At 40.3% G+C, this 26,546-nt stretch overlaps 1 protein-coding gene across 1 annotated transcript in view; it reads left to right on the top strand.

The window, feature by feature from the left end:
• Positions 1-25,995, top strand: part of APOO (apolipoprotein O) — a 57,954-nt gene extending 31,959 nt beyond the window's left edge. The window contains exons 6-9 of the mRNA XM_032620842.1: positions 6,966-7,057; positions 10,482-10,562; positions 22,297-22,362; positions 25,738-25,995. Of these exons, the coding sequence (XP_032476733.1) occupies positions 6,966-7,057; positions 10,482-10,562; positions 22,297-22,332 (209 nt within the window). The 3' untranslated portion in view covers positions 22,333-22,362; positions 25,738-25,995. The remainder of the gene's footprint in view (positions 1-6,965; positions 7,058-10,481; positions 10,563-22,296; positions 22,363-25,737) is intronic.
• Positions 25,996-26,546: the final 551 nt, after the last annotated feature.

Raw genomic sequence — 26,546 nt, 5'->3', positions numbered from 1 at the left:
GATATGGGGGGAGGGAAGGGTAAGCTGTGACAAAGTGAGAGAGTGGCATGGACATATATACACTACCAAATGTAAAATAGCTAGCTAGTGGGAAGCAGTCGCATAGCACAGGGAGATCAGCTCGGTGGTTTGTGACCACCTAGAGGGGTGGGATAGGGAGGGAGGGAGATGCAAGAGGGAAGAGATATGGGAACATATGTATATGTATAACTGATTCACTTTGTTATAAAGCAGAAACTAACACACCATTGTAAAGCAATTATACCCCAATAAAGATGTTAAAAAAAAAAAAAAAAAAGATCAGGGGCTTCCCTGGTGGCACAGTGGTTGAGAGTCCACCTGCCGATGCAAGGGACGCGGGTTCGTGCCCCGGTCCGGGAAGATCCCACATACTGTGGAGCGGTTGGGCCCGTGAGCCATGGCCGCTGAGCCTGCGTGTCCGGAGCCTGTGCTCCGCAACGGGAGAGGCCACAGCAGTGAGAGGCCCGTGTACCGGGAAAAAAAAAAAAAAAGATCATTTTCTCTAATAAGAACCTACTGAATATCACAGGGAACTCTATTCAATACTCTGTGATGACCTATATGGGAATAGAGTATAGAAAAGAGTGGATATATGTATATGTATAACTGACTCACTTTGCTGTACAGCAGAAACTAACACAGCGTTGTAAATCTATACGCCAATAAAAAAATTAATTAGAATAAAAAAAGAAAAAGAAATTAGTTATCCTTTATAGGCACATTTACTTGGTCAAATTCCTGTTGCTCTTTGATACAGAAAGAGTGAACTTTCATTAATGAAGATCTGTCACACCTGAGAAACTGTAAATGTTTCACTATTAAGATTAAGCTATTAGGGCTTCCCTGTTGGTGCAGTGGTTAAAAATCCGCCTGCCAATGCAGGGGATGTGGATTTGAGCCCTGGCCTGGGAAGATTGCACATGCCACAGAGCGACTGGGCCCGTGCACCACACCTACTGAGCCTGCGCTCTAGAGCCTGCAAGCCACAACTACTGAAGTCCATGTGCCACAACTACTGAAGCCCACGTGCCACAACTACTGCAGCCCACGTTCCTAGAGCCCATGCTCCACAATAAGAGAAGCCACCTCAATGAGAAGTCCACGCACCACAACGAATAGTGGCCCCACTCTCTGCAACTAGAGAAAGCCCATGCACAACATTGAAGACCCAATGCAGCCAAAAATAAATAAAATAAATTTATATTAAAAGAAAAGATCAGGTTATTATTCCTAGTAACAGCGATTTAATGGAGAGTTTATTCATTTCTTGATGTCTTGTACCTTCAGTCAGTGATGATAAAAACTTGTAAAAATACTTAAAATTAGGGACTTCCCTGGGGTCCAGTGGTTAAGAATCCACCTTCCAGTGCAGAGGACACAGGTTCCATTCGTGGTCAGGTAACTAGGATCCCACATGCCACAGGGCAACTAAGCCTGCGTGCCGCAACTACTGAGCCCGCACACTCTGGAGCCTTTGCACCACGACTAGAGAGCCTGTGCATCACAACTACTGAGCCCCTGTGCTCTAGAGCCCATGCGCCATAACTAGAGAGAAGCCTGTGCGCTGCAACGAAGAGCCTGCATGCCACAAGGATTCCGCGTGCCGCAACTAAGACCTAATGCAGTGAAATAAATAAATATTTTTTTAAAATATACTTAAAATTAGGGGCTTCCCTGGTGGTGCAGTGGTTGAGAGTCCGCCTGCCGATGCAGGGGACATGGGTTCGTGCCCTGGTCCGGGAGGATCCCACATGCCGTGGAGCGGCTGGGCCCGTGAACCATGGCTGCTGAGCCTGCGTGTCCGGAGCCTGTGCTCCGCAGCGGGAGAGGCCACAACAGTGAGAGGCCTGCGTACCGCAAAAAATATATATATATATACTTAGAATTAAAAGCTAACAAATATCAACTTAAAGATATTACTACAGCTTACTGCTGGATTACAAAACATTTATAGGAAATGCAGGATGATAAAATACTTCATTATAATGAGATGAATTTATGAGCTACTTGAAGTTTCATTGATTGTAAAATTCAGACTTCACAAAAATTCCTAAATTATAAAGATTATGAACCCTGTAATCGGTCCCCATAAAAGATAACTATAGAGACTAGTTTGATAACCATTTCTCAATATTAAAAACCTTCCTATACGTGCCGGGGCTTCCCTGGTGGCGCAGTGGTTGAGAGTCCGCCTGCCGATGCAGGGGACGCAGGTTTGTGTCCCGGTCCGGGAAGATCCCGCGTGCCGTGGAGCGGCTGGGCCCGTGAGCCATGGCCGCTGGGCCTGCGCATCCGGAGCCTGTGCTCCGCAACGGGAGAGGCCACAGCAGTGAGAGGCCCGCGTACCACAAAAGAACAAAGAAACAAAAACAAACAAACAAAAAAACCCTTCCTATACATGCCTTAACCGCACTTTTAGAATCTGGAAGAATGCTGCCCTGGTGCCACTCCCCCAGTGTGTGGAATGAATTCCTGTTGTAGTTTTTGTGTCCTCCCGTCTTGTGCAGAATATATAAGAATTAAATGCAGTTTGTTGTTACTAATCAGCTTGGGCAATAGTTGAACCAGCTTTTTGTCCCAAACTTCTTTCCCTTCCTTCTGTAAAGCTGTCTAGGAAAGCATTCCTATGTTATTTAGATAGTGTTTAGAATTTATGAAGATCCCAAGGCCAGGGTGTTGGAATTTGACTGGGTGTTAGGGAGCCAGGAACGTGGAATCAAGTGAGATTAGCTTCCTCCTTCCCTCTCCATGGGTAGAGCACGTGGAGCAGTTTTACAGCCCTAAAGAGAGCTCCCTGTGCCATGTGTGCTCTTTAAACTGTGTTTATCTTCTGCACATCCACTGTGGTAACTGTCCCGCGGACGACTGGGGACTATGCTCTCCTGGGGAGAACAGCAGCAGAAGGACACCACTACTGCGGGTCCTTTGCCTTTGCTTTTGTTTTCTTGCTTGTTCCTCTCTCTTCTTCCTTTTCCTGCGAGGGCTCGGTTGTATTAAAATAATTTAAAACCTTAATTCTTTTTCAGAAAAGTACACATGCACACATACTCATGCACACGTACCAAACAACAGATCTTTTCCCGTGGGTGCTGGGGTACAAGGACTTGAGGTAAACAACATTGGGGTGGGGGGTCCCTAAGCAAGATGAGTGGGGAGTGGGAGGGTAGGTATGTTCATGGGCGGTCAGAATGATTTTCAGGCCCCTCCTGGTCCCCTATGCTGGCAGCAGTACGATGGGCTCAGAAGGTCCCTCCTGGTGGAGTTTCTTTTCTTCTTTTTTTTGTCTAACATTTTATTTATTTTAATTTTATTTTTTAATAAAAATTATATGTATTTAAGGTGTACAACATGATGTTTTGATACACGTATACATAGTGAAATTATTTCTAGAGTCGAGCTAATTAATATATCTTCTCATATAGTTACCTTTTTTGTGATGAGAGCACTTGAAATCTCCTCTCTTAGTAAATGTCCAGGGTTCGGTATTACTAACTGTAGTCATCATGCCGTACATTCGATCTCTAGGCTTATTCATCCTACATAGCTGCACCTTTGTACCCTTTGACCAGCACCTCCCCATTTCTCCCACCTCCCCACTCCTGATAACCACCCTTCTACTCTCTGCTTCTATGTATTTGACTTTTTTAGATTCTACATATCAGTGAGATCTTGCACTGTTTTTTCTTTCTCTGTCTGGCTTATTTCACTTAGCATAATGTCCTCCAGGTTCATCCATATTTTTGCACATGGTACAATGTCCTTCCTTTTAAAGGCTGGATAATATTCCATGGTAAATATATACCACAATTTCTTTATCCATTCTTCCATTGAAAGACACTTAGTTTGGTTTCATGTCTTGGCTATTGTGAATAATGCTGCAATGAACATGGGATACTTCAAGATACTGATTTCATTTCCTTTGGGTATGTACCCAGAAGAGGGATTGCTGGATCATATGGATAGGTTTCTTGAGCATTCAGCAGATAATGGTGGTGAGGGTGGCCAGGACTGTGGTGAGGACAAGAGGTACTTCTCTGGAAGAGAGATGAGTGGATGATCATTCAGAGGAGGTGGGCCCAACCAGGACACCCAAGGGTGGCAGGTGGTCATTGCCCATCATTTTGCCTGCTGGTGGCTCCCTGCAGCACTGGCAGCCAGTGGTTCCCCTCTGGCAATGCTGACAGTTACAGTTTAGACCACTGGCTTCTTGGGAGGTGTGGGTGTGGAGATAGGCAGGGAGACAGGGGATTGCACTTTCTTCCAGAAGTTCTGGGGCCCCCAGCTCATTGTGTGAACCACTAGGAGCTAGAAGCTCAAGAGCTGCTGCCTATCAGCTTTCCCTAGAGGAGTGAAAAATGGCTGGTTGGAGGGTTTGCTGTCCTCCACCTGGTCCTCACCTTCATGAGCTGCCCAGGTGCTTAAAGCTTCAAGTGTACAGGTGGGCTTCCAAGGGTGTAAAAGGCTTTTCTCTTCTGGAGTAATTATAGCCTTTCAGTCAAGGCAATAGGACAGGGAGAGAAACATAATATTAAGAGTCTAGATTGATAGTATTTGTATTCTCTTCTGTAACCCCAGTTCCATTTTGGGGATTTGTCTGTTTAAAGTTTAAGACCGATAAACAGCACTTACATTCTTCTTTGTAAATGTGAGTAACATACATTGCACTAGCATCTATATGCGTCCCATCTCAAAAACCCCGTGCCTCTGAGTGGAGACTGTTTTTTGTGTCAAGTCCATTTCTAGTGTATTCTCCAGTTTTACCCTCTACCAGTTTTCTTAATCTCATTCTCATTTCTCCCAGCTCTCCATCCTTCTGTCTGTTCATTTCCCCTTTCCCAGGGCTCTACGTATTCTCACAGTCTAGAATGAGACTCAGTCAACACAGCTGTTGTCTTGGGCCATGGCACCACGCTCTCTTGGGTTTGACCCCCTTTGCCTGGGGTCCGTGTTGTCTTCTCCTAGATTTGCTGCCATGTTGTTGAACTACATGCTTAAGTCACTTTCAGAAAAGCCTATGTTGGAGGTAAACTTTCCAAGTTTTTGCAAGTCTGAAAGGACTCATACCTAGTGATCATTTTGTTGGTTGTAGAATTTGTTCTCCATCAAAACTTTTCTGGCTGCATCTTCTAGCACCCAGCGTTGCAGGTGTGAGAGTCAGCAACCAGTCTGCGTGATTGTTCCTTATGAAGTGATTCATTTTTTTCTTTTTTTTCTGGAAGCTTTGAGGATCTTCTCTTAGTCTTCAATGTTCTAAACTTGCATGGTGCTGTGACTACATATAGATGTTTTCATTCTTTGGTTGGGCATTTTGGTGGCTTGCAGCCCTCAGCTGTAGGCAAATATATATCTTGTATTTATTTGAAAATTTCCTCTCATTCTTTTTCTTTCCTGAACTCGAATTCATTTGTGATTGAGCTATTTAAACTGACCCCATGTGTCTCTTGTATTTTCTTGACTATTTTATTCTTTTTGCATTAGTTTACTTTGGTCATTTCCAAGAGCTCTTTTCTGCTCTCTTTTCACAGAACTCATTTTTCTTTTAATGCAGTAGCTTCTTGAATTTATTGATGATACTTAATAACAGGTTTAGTTTTGTTTTTAAGTTCTTCTCTTTCCTTTAGGGTCATTTTTCCTTCTTGCTTGTCTTGATCTTCTCTTGTATGTTGCAGGCTTTCCTCAGCTTTCCTCAGTTGTACAGTCATGTTTAAGAGCAAGGCAAAAAACAAAACAAGAAAGAACAAGGCAATTGAAACTCTAATAAGAACATTTTGCGTGTAGATGGGGCTTGCTGGCAAGCAGGTTCTCCCTCAGGGTGAGCCAAAAGGGGACTGCCCTTAGGTGGGGGGGTGACAGTGCCCACCTGAGGAAGGCTGGACTCTACAGCACTAACACGCACATGCACTCACACCAGCTGTCTCGGTTCTCAGCAGCAAATCCATGGCATTTCTTTAGCGATACCCTGCCCCCTTTTAAGATTTTGTCTGGCGAGATGGCATGGCCACAGGCAGTTTTGCACAGGCATGGCATGGAGGAAGGAGAGGCTCACCTGGTCCACGCACAGGACTTGTGTTTCTCCCCCTATTTTGATCCCTGTTTGCCCTCTCCAGCCTGCATGGTACCTGACATCTCTGGGCTGCCAGGGACATTCTGCTCCCTCCTCTGCTGTGGCCCCTCCTCAGGATTTAAAGGCTGTCTGTCCTTTTGCTCTCATCCACTCTCCGTTTTCTGAACCTTGGTTGACCCTTCTTAATAGCCAATAGCCCCTCCATACATTTTCTCTTCGTTGTGGGTTTATTATCTGTGTTTTATTCTTTGACTGTTATTTTTATGGGGTATTGGAAAGGAGAGGAGAGGAATGCTTGCGTTCAGTATTTAAATAGGAAGCCAGTTTACTATGAAAGAATGTAAACCTTAGAAACCAAAATAACGTGTGGTTTTCTTTTTAAAACAATCTTTTTTTCTGTTTCCTTAGAAATGGTGGTTCTCTTGAAAACATTGTATTGATGAAAAAAGCCAGGTGCAAAAGACTATGTATTATGTAATTCCATTTATACGAAATGTCCAGAGTAGGCAAATCCATAGAGCTAGAAAGTAGATTAATGGTTTCCTAGGGCTGGAGGTCATGGAGGAATTGGTGAGTGACTACTCACGGATGTGGGGATTCTTTTTGGGCGATGACTTCTAAAATTGATTGTGGTGATGGCCTTGTACTTCTGTGAATACACTAAAAGCCATTGAATGGTACAATTTAAGTGGGTGAGTTGTGCGAATTCTATCTTCCTAAAGCTATGAAAATGTGGTGGTCCTTTTTGGTTCATGTATTAGGCACATTCTCTGTCAGTCTAAGACCAAAGAAGTCTTACTCAGTGTTAGATATATGACACAAACTGTAATGGTAAAGATAATGAATACTCTGATGGTGTCCATAACCTTTTTTTTAATAGGTTCAAAAATAAAGAAGCTGGTGTATCCACCTGTTTTCATGGGATTAGCTGCCTCTCTTTATTATCCACAACAAGCCATTGTATTTGTCCAGGTAAGTTAGATTCAGTAAGCTTGCATGTCCTTTGTTATTGCTTATGTATGTATGGGTTTACTGCTTAATTTAATTTTATTTTGCAGCCTTTCTAACACCAGACTAAAATTTGTTTGCACATATAAATGAACTACAACAAATTTAAATGTTTTTCTGCACTATGTACCTCAGTTCTGGCCCTCCTTCCAATGTCAGTATTCAGAGAATGCATGCTAATTTGAATATTAATCAAAGAAAATTTGCTATGCCTTTTTTTTTTTCATAATTACATGGAAATCTAGAGACTCAAATTCCAAAGCTGCTAGTTACAGGTCATTCTCAGTTTGGACTTATCTGGTCACAACCTGCCCTCCTTGGAGTTGCAGGCACGGGCCTGTGCTCTGGCCCTCTGTGCCTTCTCCCTCATCATGGTGCTAGCCTCGCTTTCCTTGCTGGGGACTACAGGGAGTGCAGTCCCTTCTGCTGGGAACGCCTTTCTCAGGGCTGTCAGTTGGCTGCTCCTTTCCTACCCTTCAGGCCTCAGTTTGATGGCATCCTGGCAAGTAGAACACAGTGGCAAGAACACGGGTGAAGCTGATGCCTTAGTCAGCTTGAGGTGTCGTAACAAAATACCACAGACTGTGAGGCTTAAATAACAGAAATTTATTTTCTCACAGTTCTGGAGGCTGGAAGTCCAAGATCAAGGTATCAGCAAGGTTGGTTTCTCCTGAGGCCTCTCTCCGTGACTTGCAGATGGCCACCTTCTCCCTGTGTCCTCACATGGCCTTGTCATTGTGCGTGCACTCCCCTGGTGTATCATCCTTGTCTTATAATGACACTAGTTAGATTAGAGCTCTACCCTTATGATGAACTTGACCTTAATTACCTCTCTAAAGGCCCTATCTCCAAATACAGTCTACTGTATTAACACTGTGGGTTAGGGCTTCAGTATATGAATTTTGGGGGATACAATTCAGTCCATAACAGCTGGACCAGCAGTTCTCAGAGTGTAGTCCCTGGACCAGCAGCATCAGGATCACCTGGGAACTTGTTAGAAATGCAAATTTTCAGGCCCCAGCCCAGACCTACTGACTCAGACACTCTGAGGGTTAGGGCCAGCAATATGTGGTTTAGCAAGCCCTCCGGGGGATTTTTAGCAAGCCCATAATATTTGAGAACCACTGATAAAGACTAGACTCTCTCAGGGCAGTGGTGTGTGGACTTAGTGCGACTCTACATGTAGAGTCCCTTGGAAAACTGGCAAGAGCAAGGCAGACTCGAAGTTTTGAGGTCCTAGACAACTTACGGAGACAAGGACTCATTTGCCAGAATTGCCATCTCACACTGACACTTGGTCCTAGGAGGAATAGCAGTGCCATCACCAGATTTCAGCCCTGAGGGCTCTGAGCCAAAAAGACCTGAAACTGTGCCCTCTGCAGTCCTTGTGACAGTATCGAGTCTACATTCCTAGACGGTGCTGCAGTTGCAGGTGGGAGCCCAGTGGCTCCAGCTGCGGGAAATTGTTGCCTTTGGTGGCAAATACCATTCAGATCTTCATAGCATGGCCTTGTCATTGCTTACAGCAGTCCTGGAGGCAGACAGTTACTGATCCTCTGCCTGCTTCAGCCCCAGCTCTGGAACAGTGAATCGTGTCTGCCTGCCCTAGATCATAAAAATAGTCAAACATCATCTCAGTCTGTTATGGTTTAAATAGTAAATTGGCTGCTGGTTGAGAAGCATATGTGGCTGCCCTCTGAGTAGAGGCCTTTTTTTATCTTATATGCCACAGCATATGTTGCAAAAGATTTTTTATATTCAAAACCAAGATAGTAGCATGCAAATCTGAGTTGTATTCTAATTTATTTTTAAAGTCAGTGGGAAGGAGTTTTGTCTTTTATTTTGTACCTAGGGTAAGCCAGAGCAAAGCAATTAACTAGTTTCACTAGATATAAAACATTAGTGATCTGTTTGGGATGATGAAAACGTTTTGAAAATGGATGGTGGTGATAGCTGCATAGCATTGTGAATGTAGTTAATGCCACTGAATTGTACACCTAAAAGTGGTTAAAATGGTAAATGTTATATTATGTGTATTTGCCACAATAAAACAAAACATCAGTGACTGAAAGAGAATTTCTGATACCGTTTTAGTGTCATTTAGTTCCTATTTCACAGTTTCTTTTCTACTTCCTCTTCTTTTTTTTCTTTTTTTTTTTTTTAATGAATGCCATGACCTTGGACAAGCCACTTAATCACGTATATTCTGTTTTCTGTTCAGTAGTGTTTGGAGAAAAGTACTGTAAGAAAACCCTTAAAGTGATGGCAAATATTATTTTTCTCTCAAATTTAAAGCACTGAAAACAGTGCCATACTCATGATAAATGCTTGATATGTCTACCAGTGGGTGTGAGAATCATATCATATCCTAAGAACAGTTGGAGCAACTGGAAGAATATAACTTCTAAGAAACCAGCATGTTGCAGCAACCCCTGGATTTACTAGCACTGTGATCTTGGACGAGTCACTCGGCCTCTGAATATTTCCTTACAGTCTTTGCCTACTTACCACATAGGGTTGTTATATAGAATAGAGATAAATCATGTGAATGTGCTTTGTAAAGTAAAATGCTATACACAGACAAATTATTATAAAAATTAGGAAGAGAATAATAACTGCTTTCAGAAAATTGAAGTACTGTCATTTAGAAGAATAATCAATATGGTCATAAGTAGGACGAACAAATGCAGATTATTGGAAGCATTTTTTTTTAAGAAAGCTCAATACTTAAAAAAAAAGTTTCCAACAATTAAAGCCAACAGGCCAAAGTTGGACAAGTGCATTTTAAGGTAGTGAGCTCACTGACCCCAAAATATTCTCTGACCCTGGGGCCTACTTCTCAGGATGTTGTAGAAAGGATTTTAAAACAGGAGGCAAAATTGCTGTAGAAACTCAAAGACTTTATGTTTTGAGGGATCTGGGAAGACTGAGAGTATCTTTACTGGGCTCACCTATTTTTTTTACCTAGCCCCAAAAATGAATGATTGATTTTAAGCTTGATTTTCAGACTTGTTTGGCTGTTACGTGCTAGATGTGATAGGTAGAAGCCTTCCTTCTTGTCTGATCTTCAGGCATTTCCCATATCAGCAATGATCTACATTTTTTTTCCTTGAAATTGTGAAAGTTTGTAATATACACCTATAATTTATGGCAAATTATTGTAAACAGTAACTATACACTGGGAAGCTATTTTTCCTTTTTATGCTATCATTCTTACTATCTTTTATTTGCTTACATTGCACAGTTTTAATGTGTATGTTCCAAGATTCCTGTGTTTGTCGTATGCTTAAATACAGTTCTTTTGGAAACAGGGCAAAAGAAAACAAAATTCTCTTCCTTACTACTTCATGTATGGAATAGCAATGGATCTTTTATATTTTGTTTCAAGGTCAGTGGGGAGAAATTATATGACTGGGGTTTACGTGGATACATAGTTGTAGAAGATTTGTGGAAGGAGAACATTCAAAAGGTGAGAAAGATCTTTTTCATTATCTTCCTTTTGGTTTAAATATGTGGTTTCTCTCGGGTTTTATAAAATTCTTGATGCCCTGTTGCTTGCTCTTGCTTTTTCTGTTTGTATTTCCTTATGCTTCTAGCTCAGATTCTCTGGTGGCCTTTATTGGAGGAGCAATAGAACCTCTGTGCATTTGATTATTTTCAGCAGGGCTGAATAAGTGGGGGCCATAAAATACATTCCACCCCAGTCTTAGACCATAATTTCCACTGTATTGTATTTACAGTTTGCTCCAAGTGTTGCATATTATCTGAAAGTTTTATCAAAACTAGATTCAAAGGGAACATGCTGTGCTCCCAGCAAAAGACAAATAACCGAGACTCCTCTTGATATTTCATTCACCATAGGCTTTGTTCTTCGCTTTATCAGTACTGTAACTGTTCATCCCCTAGCCTATGGGCCCAGTTAAGGGCATATACGGGACCAGCCACCAGTTACAGGCCATTGTGCTGACTGGTGGGCAAACAGCAGAGGGGAAAAGGTTGTGGAATTATAAGGACAGGTCATTTTTTTGTCTCTTCTCACAGCCACTTAGCTGATTAAATGTTGCCCATGTTTGCTGGGACATTCTCTCTTTCCTCTGATAAGGATTAGAGAATATAGAACAAGGCATCATGCCTCCTCCAAGCACTCAGAGGCACAGCTCGATAAGGAAGAATTAGGGTTCTTATTATTAACATACCTTCTGTATCATAGAATACTTTTGACTCCTGTCATCTCAAATCAGAATACCCTTTTAAAAAATATAAATACCTAGGGAATTCCCTGGTGGTCCAGTGGTTAGGCTCCGAGCTTCCACTGCAGGGGGCATGGGTTCGATCCCTGGTCGGGGAACTAAGATCTCGCATGCTATGCGGCATGGCCCATAAATAAATAGATAGATAAATAGATAAATACATACATACCTATCTCAAAACCCAGGATTTCAAACTGGAACTTGGAAGTAACATTAACAGAATAAATTATAAGCCCTCCTCATTAGTTACATAAATAATCTTCCAGTGAAATCTTAAGACTAATTACTGTACTGGTGATTTGTAAATGAATTAGTCTCTGTTGAGCCTGTTTAAACTAGCTCTTGAGTAGGAAGTTCTATATTAATATCAAGTGCCCTTTGGCAATCCCTTTTAAAGAATAAATGCTCATAGTTTTATTTTCATTTCTCTGACATTTTCTTTGGAAGCTTTCTTTCCTGTTTAAAAAATTCCTGAAGTCCGCACTGAGTTTAATATGGGAAAGGAAACAGAATGTCAGGAAAACTATACACAGCCTTAGAAAGAAATGTAGAAAATGAAACTCCTCCTCAGTTCTGAGTGCTCACTGTGGTGTCAGTGCAGAACCGATACACATGAAAGCTATGGTGGGGGGGATCCCCTGGGAGCCTCTGAGCGCTCTCTGTGGTGTCAGGCAGACACGTGCACACCAATGGGACTGTGGTTGGAATGCAAGCTAAGCAGAACAGCATTTTATTGTAATTTGAAGACATTGGATATTACAGCTACTCATATTTACATGCAAGTCTTTGGGGAGCGAGATAGTAAAGATGCCTAATTAGCCTGGGGTTGGTCTGCATGTCTTCTCTGGTCTTCCATCTATGCTCTTGCCCTCTTGAGCGTCACTGAGAGCTTAGTGTTCTTCCATTCACTTACTCTCAAAGCACAGTTGTCCTGACAGCTATCTGTTGTGAATAGAAGATAATAAAATGGATGTTGACTACTTAAACATTTAGCACAAGTTTTAAATGAAAAATATCAGAAGGCCTTATTAATTCAAGATTCAATATAGTTAGATTTGGGGAATTATTTGATATGTACATACTTTTGGTGGTAAATAGTCAAAGAAATTTGGGGACATTGTGTTTAAAATGGGGCCCTGAGGGACTTCCCTGGTGGTCCAGTGGTTAAGGTTCTGTACTTCCAGTGCAGGGGAACTAGATCCCCACATTCCACAAATTTCTTTGACTACTTACAACCAAAAGTAGGTACATCTGTTACATTATTATAGTACAAACAATTATGAATCAGATTGCACCTAATTGAGACTGGTAATTGAAGCCTAACTTGAAAACCAATTTCCAGACATGCTAAGAAACAAACAAATATCTCCTCCATGAGGTGTTCTTCAGTTCCCTTCAAAGATTTCCCGGGCCCCCAAAGATTCCTGTTCCAGGGTAGCTTAAGTCTTTGCTCTGGTTAATAAAGCAAAAACAAACAAAAAATACTGAAACCCACAAAGTCCAACAAGTGGGGGGCAGGGAAATCAATAAAAGACAATGGCATTTCACTATCAAATAATGGGGCCCTGAAATTTTAAGTGGTATGAATGATGGTTCAGTTCTCAATTATATTATTTCCCATGGAGCTGTATTACTCTCAGAAACCTTCAGTCTGTGGCATTTTTTGCTCTGCCACATCTCTTTTCCCTTTTAGGAATTAATTCTAAATGTTTGCACTGAGTCTTCTATCAACGAAGTTTGGATGAGGTGGTCTTTCAGTCCTGTCATTGGTCAGTGAAGAGGAATTTATCTGCTTCAGCTAAAATGAATTCTTTGTCTGAACTGTGAAGCAAAGATGGGTGTGTCCAGAAATACTGTCATCATAATGGGTCTAGGTTTTTTTTTCTTTTTTTGAGATAAAAAAACATATAAAATATGTCATAAAATACAACATATATAATATAAAATAACTGCATATATATGTATATTTACAGTTTAAAATCCAACAATATAATGACCATACATATACCAACAAACCATCCATCTTTAAAAATAGGAAATTACCAATGTCTTCCAAGTTCTTCCTGGGCCCTTCCACCTCCCCAGAGAGAACGACTATCCAGAATTTTGTGCTTTTCATTCCATTGTTTTTCTTTAAACTTTTTCTTTTAGTTGAACCACATAACGTATTTATTTTAAAACACTGTAGTTGAGCTTGCCTGTTTTTTGCCTTTATAATATAAATAACTATCAAATATACATATAAATAAATATATAGTTTAGATGGAGTCTTACTATATGTGTTATTTTGCAAGTTGTTTTGTTCCCTAAACATTATGTTAATGGGTTGTGTATGCCCGTAATTTATTAATTTACACTGCTATGGAATATTTCTTTGTGGGAAGATACCCATGTTGATGGCTAACTAGGTGGCTTTCAGTATATTGTCGTTGCACACACAGCTTTGAGCATATTTCTGTACATGTGTCATGGTTTATTAAGAGTTTCTTAGGCCAGGGACTTCCCTGGTGGCACAGTGGTTAAGAATCTGCCTGCCAATGCAGGGGACACAGGTTCGATCCCTGGTCCGGGAAGATCCCACACGCTGCAGAGCAACTAAGCTTGTGCACCACAACTACTGAGCCCACATGCTGCAACTACTTGAGCCTGTGTGCCTAGAGCTCGTGCTCCACAACAAGAGAAGCCACTGCAACGAGAAGCCCGCGTACCGCAACAAAGAGTAGCCCCCACTTGCCATAACTAGAGAGTGCCCGCGCTCAGCAACGAAGACCCAACGCAGCCAAAAATTAAATTAAATTAAATTAAATTAAAAAAAGAGTTTTTCTAGGCCAGGATTCCTAGTTCATAATGTCTGCACATCAATTTTACTAGATGACAAGTTTTCCATTTTTGCCAGTCTGGTGCCTTTGAAATAGTTTTTCACTGTGGGGTGTGTTTGCGTGTGTGTGCGTGTGTGTGTGTGTGTGTGTGTGTGTGCGTGTGTATGTCTTTACTTTGTTCCCCAATTTTTATTTTGAAAAAATACTTCAAAACTACAGAAGAGGGCTTCCCTGGTGGCGCAGTGGTTGAGAGTCCGCCTGCTGATGCAGGGGACGCAGGTTCGTGCCCCGGTCCGGGAAGATCCCGCATGCCGCGGAGCGGCTGGGCCCGTGAGCCATGGCCACTGAGCCTGCGCATCCGGAGCCTGTGCTCTGCAACGGGAGAAGCCACAACAGTGAGAGGCCCGCGTACCGCAAAAAAAAAAAAAAAAAAAACTACAGAAGAGTTGCAGGAATAGTATAATGAATATACCCTTCACATAGATTCACCAATTAACGTTTTGCTACATTTGCTTTGTCTTTTTACACATGCTTGGGTGCTCACACACATGTGTATTTTATTTTTCTGAACCATTTGAGAGTTAGTTGTAGATACTGCGCTTTCTACCCATATCTAATTCAGCATATATTTCTAAAGAACATGGTCATTTACTGATATAATCACAATACCATTATCATGCTCAGGAAAGTTGACATTTCATTGTTTACATGATCATTATCTAATATACAGTCCATAGTCAGATTTCCTCAGTTGCCGCAATAATGTGCTTTCCTTCAACAATTTTTAAATTGATTTTTTTATAGCTGAGTGAATTATTATAAGGCACACACCCTTGTAACCATCATCTAGGACAAAAACCCAGAATTTTGCCAGCCTCCCCAGAAGCCCTTCCATGTAGCTCACCCCAATCACATTCCTCTCTTTCCATCCAAAACTACCTACTATCCTGACTTCCATAGTAGGAAGTAACTTCCCTGTTTTTCTTAATGGCTTTATCACCTAAGTCTTTATCCCTGTCACTTTAGTCTTGCCCATGATTATTTCTGACTTGATATTCCTTTTAAGTCTTTTTTTTCCCTTTTAAGTCACTTAATCTACTGGTTCCCCTTCCATCCTCTTATTTTCCTTATACTGTATCTGTTAGAGGAACCTGGCGTGTCGGACCTGTAGAGTTTCCAACAGTTTGGGTTTTGCGGATTGCACGCTTACGGTGCAGTTGAACGTGTTCCTTTCTCCTCTACGTTTCCTGTAGATTGGCCACTGGATCCAGAGGCTGCCTAATCAAGTTCGTGTTTGATCCTATTGGCAAGGTCTATGTAGGCATCTAAGTTTTTGCTTCACTTTAGCATTTTGGTGTTAGTGGCTATTGAGGCTCAATGCCTAGACCTACTGACTCACTGGGAGTTGGAAAATGGTGATATTCTATTTCTGTCATTTCATTTTCACATAATAGCTAGAACACTTTAATAAGGAACTACTTCCCCTCATATACTATTTAGTTACAGTTATAGGAAAGATAGGATAAATGCTCAGTTTTTGCTCTTATTTATCTGGTTTTCAAAATAATAAATTGGTTCCCTCTCATCCTCAGAAGGTCACCAATTAGTGGGTTTTTTTTTTAGAATCATTTTGAATTTGTAGATTTAAATATATTTGGGTTTGAATGCTTTGTATTTCTTATCCTTGTTGGAGTTCAGATTGTTCCATTTTGGCCAGTAGAAGTTGGCTCTGTGTCCTTTTGACATGACACAAGGACTCTGCAATAGTTTCCTCCCTGTCTGGCATGTCAAAATGGTCTCAGAATCTCTCATTGTTGTTTTAATGTATGTTCCTTTGATTACTAATGAGGTTGAGCATCTTTTCACATGTTTATTGGTTTCTTCTTGAAATGCCTGTTCATGTCTTTTGGCCTTTTTTTTTTTTTTCCCGGTGCGCGGGCCTTTCACTGTTGTGGTCTCTCCCGTTGCGGAGCACAGGCTCCGGACGTGCAGGCTCAGCAGCCATGGCTCACGGGCCCAGCCGCTCCGCGGCATGTGGAATCTTCCCGGACCGGTGCACGAACCCGTGTCCCCTGCATCGGCAGGCAGACTCTCAACCACTGCGCCACCAGGGAAGCCCTTTTTGGCCATTTTTCATGTGGGTCATTAGTTCCTTTCTTAATGATTTATAAGAGTTCTTTATTTTTTCCTAGATACTAATATTTTTGGTCACATGTTTGCAGATGTGTTCTCCCAGTTTGAGGCTTGTTTCTTCAGTTTTGGTGCCTTTTGATGATCAGAAGTACTTAATGTAGTTGATTCATAGATCTTTTCCATTACGGTTTTCACTCTTTGACTCTAGATGTTTAATAAAAGCATGAAACTATTGATTGTCCATTGCTAATCTGAAACCCTTTCAGAATAGTCCCAGCTCAAAGCCTGAGTTTCAGAGATGGAGGCTATTTGTGGGTGTCAGGCCCCAGGGTCACAGATAGCTCTTTTGGAGTTGTCTTCTACATTAGCCAAACACAGCAGTGTGTTTCATTAAAAGTCATGTTTAATTTTCACTAGATTTTTAAAAAATGTGACAAGTTACTATCAAAGAATTGTAGAATGACTGTTAAAGGCCAACAATAACTAAAAAGAAAAATCTTAATAATTCTTTGAAGGTAAGGAAAATATAAAAGAAATGTAAACCTGTTACTAACATGAAAACTGAGCAGAACTTCTAAAGCTGCGCTTTTTATAGTTGTATTCAAGCCTTTGCTGGCTCAGCAGGAAATTGAAAGGGAAGCAGCAGCCATCAATCTGAGTAAATGTGTCCTTCTTTCTTTTTCTCCATTCGAAATTCCTTAGCTTTCTAAACACACTCAAGTTTTGCTGTAAGTTATGTGATTTTAAAGTGATCATCTTTGAAATAAGGCAGTCATAGAAGGAGAAATACTGTATGATTCCACTTAAATGAAATATCTAAAATAGTCAAATTTATAGAAGAAGAGAGTAGAGTGGTGGTTGCCAGGGGCTTGGGGGAGTGGAAAATGGGGAGTTGCTAATCAATGAGTATAAAGTTTCAGTTATGCAAGATGAATACATTCTAGAGACCTGCTGTACAATATAGTGCCTATAGTTAACATTACTGTATTGTACACTTAAAAATTTGTCAGGAGGGCAGATCTCATATTAAGCGTTCTTACCACAATAAAATAAAAATAAGGACAATGTGGTGGGTTTTCCATAAAGCTAAATTTGTTCTGAAATTGTGCCCTTTCTAGTTTTTGCTGTTTAAAATTCTAAGAAATAAAGGTACTAGGCAATGATTTTTCTTTTCTTTTTTCTTGGCTGCGTTGGGTCTTCATTGCTGTGCGCGGGCTTTCTCTAGTTGTGGGGAGCAGGGGCTACTCTTCGTCGCGGTGCGTGGGCTTCTCATTGCGGTGTCTTCTCTTGTTGCGGAGCACAGGCTCTAGGCGCACAGGCTTCAGTAGTTGTGGCACACAGGCTCAGTATTTGTGGCTCGTGGGCTCTGGAGCGCAGGCTCAGTAGTTGTGACGCACGGGCTTAGTTGCTCCGCGGCATGTGAGATCTTCCCGGACCAGGGATTGAGCCTGTGTCTCCTGCGTTGGCAGGCAGATTCCTAACCACTGTGCCATCAGGGAAGTCCCTTTCTTTTTTTTTAAACATCATTACTTAACAAAATAAAAAGTAAGAAATCCTGAAAAAAAAAAGTCTCCTTTTTCGAAAGGCGTACACTTTTGGTATGAGGAAAGGTAGACAAGGCAGGATGCAGCATGGCCTGGTGGCCAAGAGAGTGGACTCCAGAGTGGGTACACCGGGCTCTTCCCCCACTCCCACCCCACCCCCACCTCTTACAAGCCTTGAAACCTTGGGAAATTGCTCTGGTGCTCTTGGGAAATGGGGGTAGTACCTCATGGGGCTGTTTCAAGGATTGAGTTTATCCATGTGAGAAGCTGAGAAAATGGACAGACTTTAGAAATGGTAACCATGATAGATGTCATGTGACATCTGCTTAGGAGAAGGTAACATTTCCTGATGGAAAATGGAGCCCTAGGGCTTATTATACTCCTTAGTCGAAAGTCCTCCTATCTGTTTTAGTTTCCTATTGCAGCCATAACAAATGACCACAAATTTACTGGCTGAAAGTAATACAAATTTATTATCTTAGACTCTGTAGGTCAGGAGTCCGGTGGTAAATCAAGGTGTCAGCAGGGCTGCATTCCTTTCTGGAGGTTCCAGGGGAGAATCCGCTTCCTGCTCCTTGAGGTTGTTGACAGAATTTAGTTTCTTGGCAGTTATAGGACCAAGGTCTGCTTTGCTAGCTGTCAGCTGAGGGTAGTTCCCAGCTTCTAGAGGCTGCAGCATTCCTTGACTCCCAGCCCTCTTCCTTCGTCTTCAGAGCCAGCTGCTGCAAATGAGTCCTTTTCATGTCCCATTTCTTTGACCCTGTCTTCCATCCTCTTAGACTATGGGAACCCATGTGATTCGATTGGGCCCACCCAGATAATCCAAGATAATCTCCCTATTGTAAGGTCAACTGGTTAGCAGCCTTAACTCCAGTGCCACTGTAATTCTCCTTTGCCATGTACGGTAGCACAGTCACAGGTTCCAGGATTAGGGTGCAAACATCTTTGAGGGGGCCGTTATTCTGCCTACCACATCCAGTGAACTGGAATTTCACTGGGGTCTGTAACAGGTCATTTATGTTTACCTTTTATTTCCTCATCAAAAAAGTTAAGTGACCTACCACATAGGATAGGTAGTTTTTTTTTTAACATCTTTATTGGAGTATAATTGCTTTACAATGGTGTGTTCGTTTCTGAAGTGACTCAGCCATACATATACAGATATCCCCATATCTCCTCCCTCTTGTGTCTCCCTCCCACCCTCCCTATCCCACCCCTCTAGGTGGTCACCAAGCACCAAGCTGATCTCCCTGTGCTATGCGGCTGCTTCCCACTAGCTATCTGTTTTACGTTTGGTAGTGTATATATGTTCATGCCACTCTCTCACTTCGCCCCAGCTTACCCGTCCCCCTCCCCGTGTCCTCAAGTCCATTCTGTACGTCTGTGTCTCTATTCCTGTCCTGCCCCTAGGTTCATCAGAACCTTTTTTTTTTTTAGATTCTATATATATGTGTTAGCGTACGGTATTTGTTTTTCTCCTTCTGACTTACTTCACTCTGTATGACCATCTCTAGGTCCATCCACGTCACTACAGATAACTCAGTTTCGTTTCTTTTGGGATAGGTCATTTTTATTGAGCACTTGCTGTGAGCTTGGCCCTGTGTGCTAACTGTATGCTCAGGAAGAGTCTGTGAGGCAGGTTCTATTATTATCTCCATGTTATAAACGAGGAAACTGCATTTTGGAGCAGTTAAGTAATTGATCAAAATAATTCAACTGGTGAGGGGATCAGACATTTCAAGTGGATTGCTGTACCTCAGAGGTTTGGCTAGAAATCCCCCTTCATATGGCAGTGCATACTAATTAGAAATAAATATTTTTATTAAAACAAATGTTTCAATTTTGCTAATAGAAGTTATTATTCATGTTCATGGACATGGTAAGAAAATAAAATTTCTACTGTAGCTTAGCCAAGTTGACACATAAAATTAACCATCACAGTGCAGTGCTGTTTAGCTTATTCCTCTAGCCCTTTGCAATCCAATATGGCAGGCACCAGATGTTGACTACATGAAGTGTAGCTAATCTGAACTGAGGTATGCTGTAAGCGCAAATTCACACCAAATTTAGAAGACATGGTACAAATAAAAAGATTGTAAACTATCTCATAATTTTAATGTTGATTGATGTTATCTTGATTACATGTTGAAATAATAGTATTTTAGATGTGTTGGGTTAAATAAAATGTATCAATCACTTTAAAAAAACAATGAAACCCAATATGTATTGAAATTAGATATAAGGAGAATGGTTGCATTGTAAAATATTTTAAGTAAAACTGTCCGAAAATGCAAAAAAAATTGATTTCTGGCTTGTGCTAAGTCACAAACTGTCTTTTGAAGTCAGAATGTTGTTTTTGCTGAGATGATGATGGTTTCTGCCAAGAGAGATCTGATTTGTAATAGGGTGGATGGGTTCAATACTTCATTAGTGAGATATTTGGCTGTCATGTTTTGTTATACTATAAGTGATATGTAATCAAACAAGAAAAATTTCCTAGCAACAGTTGTTTTCTTCAACCAGAAGAATGTCTTTATGTACTCATTTTCTTAATGTCCAAAGGATAAAAAAAGTTTATGAATTTAGCATCTTATATTCTTATCTTATTCTAAGATAATATATCTTATCTTATATTTTTGATTAACTAAGTAGGGAACCACATGGTTTTTATGACAGACCCAATTGTTGGACATAGTTATCTCACTTGCCTTCATAAGCCTCTTTTTATCTCTTCTTCATTAATTACATACCCAAACTTTTTTTTAAACACTCATCAGGTCTCTAGGTTCTACCTCATTTCATTTGTTTATTCAACAAATGTTTGAATACTGTGTGCTAGGAGGTCCTAGGAGTATTGTGCCCTCATGAAACTTATATATATTTGTGAAGGATTCAAACATGAATGAAAGAATTACACAAATCAGGAAGTGCATGGATGCTATCAATGTGAATAAAAGGTTCTTATCTGAATCGAAGGGCAGAGGACAGGGGAAAGCCTTGATCTAAAGGATGAATAGCATTTAGCCAGACCAAAATTGGGATTGACCAGTCTAGGTCAAGGGATTTATTTTGCAAAGGTCCTATCCCAGGAAAGAGCTTGGCAAGTTGGAAGAGCAACAGCAAGAATGCCTCTGGTGTGTGTGTGTGTGTGTGTGTGTGTGTGTGTGTGTGTGTGTGTGAAAGTGGCTCTCAAGGAATAGCGTAAGGCATAGGCGCTGAGTCCTGTAGAGCTCTGTTCAGAGCAACAAGTAGACCTGGATATTGTGTGATGATCCACCAAGCAATACGTATGGCCTGTTTCCCCAGAACTCCATCATCAAGTGAATGTGGTCTGTAGATAGGGTGACCATCCAATTTATCATCCAAACCAGGATACTCTTGAGAGTGAAACGGGGCACTATTAATTATGCTGGGACAATAAGTATAAACCAGTATGTATAACTTGGGCAAGCCAAGATGTATGATCACTATGCTTAGAGACAGGTTCTCAACCACTTCAGTAAGCCTGAAGTTGCCTAGGAGCCATGCTCTGAAATTACAGGGTTAGGCGTGTGTTCCTGCTTTCTCACATTCCCCCCCTCCTTCACCCATGGATAACTCTGAGAGAAGGCCACCGGCAGAACCTGCACCAAGTCTAAACCACAGAATCACAGCCCTATTGCCCACCCAACTACAGCCTAGTGTTTTTCAGATTGCCATCTCATGAGAGCTCAGATCCTCGACGTACATCAGGTCTTATTAATGTGTTTTCAGAATTAAAGTCTTAAAAACATCTGGGAAAGCAAGTAAGGCCTTAAACATTTAGCACGTGAACTTTTCCCACGAGAACCTTTCCTACCTTACTTTTCATTGATGACGTGACCTAATTATATGTTCCCAGATGGTGGCCAGGCGGAATGGGTGCCGTCTGGTTATAACCTCTTCCAGAGTAAACATGTTTTGTGATTTAGCCCCTATGGTGGATGATATACGGAGCGGAGTACCCACAGAAAACCGTCCCATAGGTGTGAAACCTTGTTTTTTTAGTTTCAGATCATGATGACTATTCTTTTTTTTTTTTATTGGAGTATACAGTGTTGTGTTAGTTTCAGGTGTACAGCAAAGTGATTCAGTAACCTTCTTTAATACTTACAGTGGCATGAAGTAGTAAAGAAATCTTTTGACTATTGATTGGATTTTTTATCAAATCAGCTGTTGGCCGAATCTGTGTAGTGAGGATTAATGGAGCTTTATTTCCTGCTCTCCTCTGTGCCTGAGTCACTTTCTACACTTTCTACAGCAGGGCCCTCAGGGAGCCCTAGTAATTCCTTCAGTTTACCGAGACATGGGTCACTTTGCATCAGATAATATTCAGTCACATGGTGAAGATGTGCACTTTGAAACAGTCTACTATTTCTTTAGAAGTTTTACTATTTCTTTTCAAACTGCATTAATATTCTTACTTTCTGTTTTACAAGTCGGAAAATGTGAAGAATTCACCCGGAAATAAGTAGAATACTCCATGCTCTGCCCATTTTAATCAGGTAAAGAACAAGAAAACTCTGTGGTTATTTTTAGCATTATTAGCACCAATTGAAATGACTTGTCTTTAATTAATTTGATTTGATTAATTATAGCCATTTCAACTTCATGTGGACACATAAGGGTCAGGATGATATTTCATTCCATCTTTAATTTCTGGGCTTAAGTGCTGTGACTTTTTAATTGTGTTTGTTCCTGAGAAGTACCTGGGTTTTTTATACAAGCTAGAAGTCGACATTTGGGATTTGTCTATAAACCTATTTCAAACAATTATTTCCTAGGCTTATTTTTTTTTCAGACAGCATTTCACTATAGTAAGCACAGTTGTGTGCATCTAATAATCATTCAATAAACATTTGATGAATGCATGACTATTGTAGAGAAGCTCAAAATTATATAGAGTAAGTGACATAGGGAATTCATAGGTGTCGTTGTCTTTCTTTGTGGATTTGAGTAACTTGAATCTAGAGAAATTTAGGATAGTATCTGATAAAGTCAATCAGTGTGATTTCTTCTGGTCGTATACTCAATTCACCATTTGTTTTCATTCATATGTTCAATATTTACCCATTGAGTACTTGCTAAGTAGAAAACACTAGTTACGTTAATATTATTTTGTGTATATATTAAAAATTATATAATAGCACTTATGATTTCATGGTAATTAGATTATATTGAATTTGGAAACAATCTAAATATTCAGCTACAGGAAAATGGTTTAATTATGGTATGTCCATAAAGAAGAATGTTATTATGTTTCAATAATATTTAATTGCATGGGAACATATGCACAATTATTAAATTAAAAAAAGAAAAAGGCTAGTGTGATACATTTTTAGAGAGGATAATGACCAGGAAATACAACAAAAATTTAAGTATGTATCTTCAGATAGTAGGATTATGGATGATTTTTATATTTTTTCTTCTATATAACTTTATGTATTTTTAAATTTTTTGCAATGAATATGCATTTTCTTTATAATAGAAATTTGTTTAAAAAATCAGTGTCACATTTATCATAAGGCATGGCTACTATTTAAAACTCATGAAAGCTCTGGGTTTGAGGTTTTCTTTCTCAAGTTGTCTCTGTGTTTTCAGAGACCTAGAGAGTCATATAATCTTAGAATTTGAAAAGGATCATCTGGCCCAACCCCCAGCCTCAAGTGTAAATTCTCTGTAGCCCTGTGTGTTCCCACTTTTCACCTCCACTGATAGGAAAAGCACCCCACAGGACAGCCATCTTTGGGCAGTCCTAATTTTTAGGGAGCTGTTTCTTATACTAAGCAAAAATACGTCTCCTTGTAACTCCTACACAATGGTCTGATCTTGCCTTAGCAGTCACAGAAAATAAATCTAGATCCTCTTTCACATCACAGCCTTTCATATAGTAACCCCAAATCAGCATTTCTCAAATTTTGTTATACAAATTACCTGGGAAGCTTGTTAAAAAGCAGAGGCGTAGACCCCACCGCAGAACTGGCATCTCTGGAAAGTGGAGCCCGATGTGCATCAGATATGCTGTTAGAAAGGCGACTGGTGGGTAAGCAGCCAGGAAGTCACACATGTCCTTCAGAGACTTTACACTGAATATGGTTATATTTCTTTACAGGGGCAACGAGCCACAGAATAAAGGAAAACCATGTACATATCCACTTCATTCTTTCAAAAATATTCTGGGCCAGAGTTCAGCTTACTATATACACAGCCTTGATTTCATTTTTAATTTTTGTTAGCTCTTTATTGGAGACGTAATTTTTAATTATAAAAGTGATGCATATTTGTTGTAAAGAGTTTTTTTAGATAAATATTTTTAAAGCTTGTCTTGTCCTCCATTCCTTTCCCAGAGGTAATTTCTGTTGATAGTTTGGTACATCATTCCAGACTTTTTTCTTTATGTGTAACATACACACACACACACACACACACACGCACACGCATCCATACATGCTTTTGGGTTTTTGATAGAATGAGATCATATTCCTTGTACTGTTTTGCAAGTATACTGAAAGCTCCATGCAGGCACATAGTGCGGTTTTATTATCACACCTAAAGAAATTAACACTAATTCCATAATATCATCTAATATTCAGGTAGTTTGCAGGTTTCCCTGATTGTCTCATTAATAACTTTTTACAGTTACTTTGTTTGAGTCAGGATCCAAACAAGATCTGCCACTGCATTTGACTGATGAGTCTCTTAAGTCCCTTTTATTTTTTTGTTTTTTAATTTTTTTACAAAGATATAAACTGTCTTTATTTTCAGCTGTTTTAAGTCCCTTTTAAACTGTAATAGTTCCTTCTCCCTCATTTTTCTCTTATCATTTATTTGTTGAAAAACTGGGCTTATTTGTCCTCTAAATTTCCCATGCTCTGGCTGTGGCTGAGTGCATCCATTTAGTGTCATTCTGTTTATCTCTTGGTTCCTCTCCTCTCTGCATTTCCCATAAACTGATAGTTGGATCTGAAGGCTAAATCAGATTTAGGTTCAATTTTTTGGTAAGAATACTTTGTAGGCAGTGTTATGTTTAGTTATGTTGAACGAACTTGCTTTTTTTTTCACTTAATATGTTGTGTACATCTTTCCCTGTTGGTACTTATAGATCTATCTCATTCCTCCTTTAGCTGCTTCATAATTTCCTAGTAGGGACTACCATGATCTATTGAATCTTTATTAATATAGATTACTGGCAGTTTGTAGTTTTTTTTTAACAATGCAGTAAATCTATTGAGTTCTTAGAGAAGTTCAAAACAGATTAATAAACAGAGATAGAAAAGGTAAGTTAGTGGTTTAGATGTTTAAGAATTTTTAGTTTTATATTAAAACTAAATATTTATAAACCTCTAATTGCTAAGTAGGTTCATTATGTATTAGGAAAAAGGCAATCTGGAGAAGAGTTGGTTTGTCTTTGGTATCTTTGGATTTGATGTGTGTTTCATTCCAGAAAAGAATGATGGAGTGATGTGAGGAAAGGTATGCGTCAGACTAGCAATGATGTAATCATGCTCTCCTCCAGCAGATGGATGGAAATGTAGTTGTTTGGTTTTCAGAAGGGGAGCGATGTAGTGTGTCCTGTGCCATTTAAGCGTTTATTTTTAATTTATTCACCCATCCATCTGTTTATCTCACATACCCAGCTAGCTGAGAATCTGCATGTAGTATTGATGTAACACAAAACCTTTCTGGTTTTTAGTGTACCCATTTATAAAATGGGAATAATTACAGATTTCTCTGGCTCATTGTCATCCTCATGGTCATATAATGGTATTATAAGTATTTGATGTGATCACTTAAACCTAAAGAATTTTCAAACTGCAAAATCTTAGAGCTGTTTTTATTTTGGGGGGAACTGTTTATTTATGGTTTTCTTTTTCTTTTAGTTATAGGTAAACATTGGAAACTCCATATGATAAACCAGTATTTCTACAGAAAAATGGCAGAGAAGTCAGTACTGAATGTAGTAAGTTGGCATTCTTCTTCAGGAAAAACTATACTAGGCCTCTTTGTTATCTTGGGTGATGCCATACTCCAAGTAGACTAATCTGAAATTCTTTCACCTAGAGATAATGTATAAGCCTTAGAACTCCTCGTTCTCATGTTGCTATTTATGTACATAATTAAAATTCTAAGTTAAAAAAAAAGTTGTCCTGCTTTTTTTTCTCTTATTATTTATTGAGTGACAGTTTAAGTGTATCTGATGTCCCTGTGTGTGTCTCTGAGTGTACCTGTATGTGTGTGGGGGGGGTATGCGTGTGTGCATGGTGTGTGTGTATGTTAAAACCCTTCACTCTGCTTCTTAGCATCAGCTGTCAGGCAGTCTCCAAAGGTCAAGTTGAGAAAAGTGGCTCTGGAGCAGAGAGACGATGCTTCTATTGCCAGCACAAGGAGCAAAACTTGTAAGTAAAAGTTTGCCTGACCCTGATGAGAAGACATACAAAAGAACAGTGACCGTGACCCCTTATTGTGTGCCATTGCCTCCCAGCTTGTACAGATCTTCCGGTTCTTGACTGCCAGCGGGAGATGCATAATGACGTAGTCTCTGTCCTCTGCCAGCGGAGGAATGGTATGTGGTTGTGTGTGTTGGTTCTCTGTATGTAGGCCTTGTATTTGCCTTTGTGGCCTCTAAATGCACAGCTCACTGAACTCCGTCTTCCCGGTGCTGGTGGGAACAGCAGGAGTTTCTTTTGAC

This window comes from Phocoena sinus, chromosome X, assembly GCF_008692025.1.
Source record: "Phocoena sinus isolate mPhoSin1 chromosome X, mPhoSin1.pri, whole genome shotgun sequence".
NCBI classification, from domain to species: domain Eukaryota; kingdom Metazoa; phylum Chordata; class Mammalia; order Artiodactyla; family Phocoenidae; genus Phocoena; species Phocoena sinus.
Note: the sequence above shows the minus strand (reverse complement) of the source record. Positions and strands in the feature narration are given on the sequence as shown.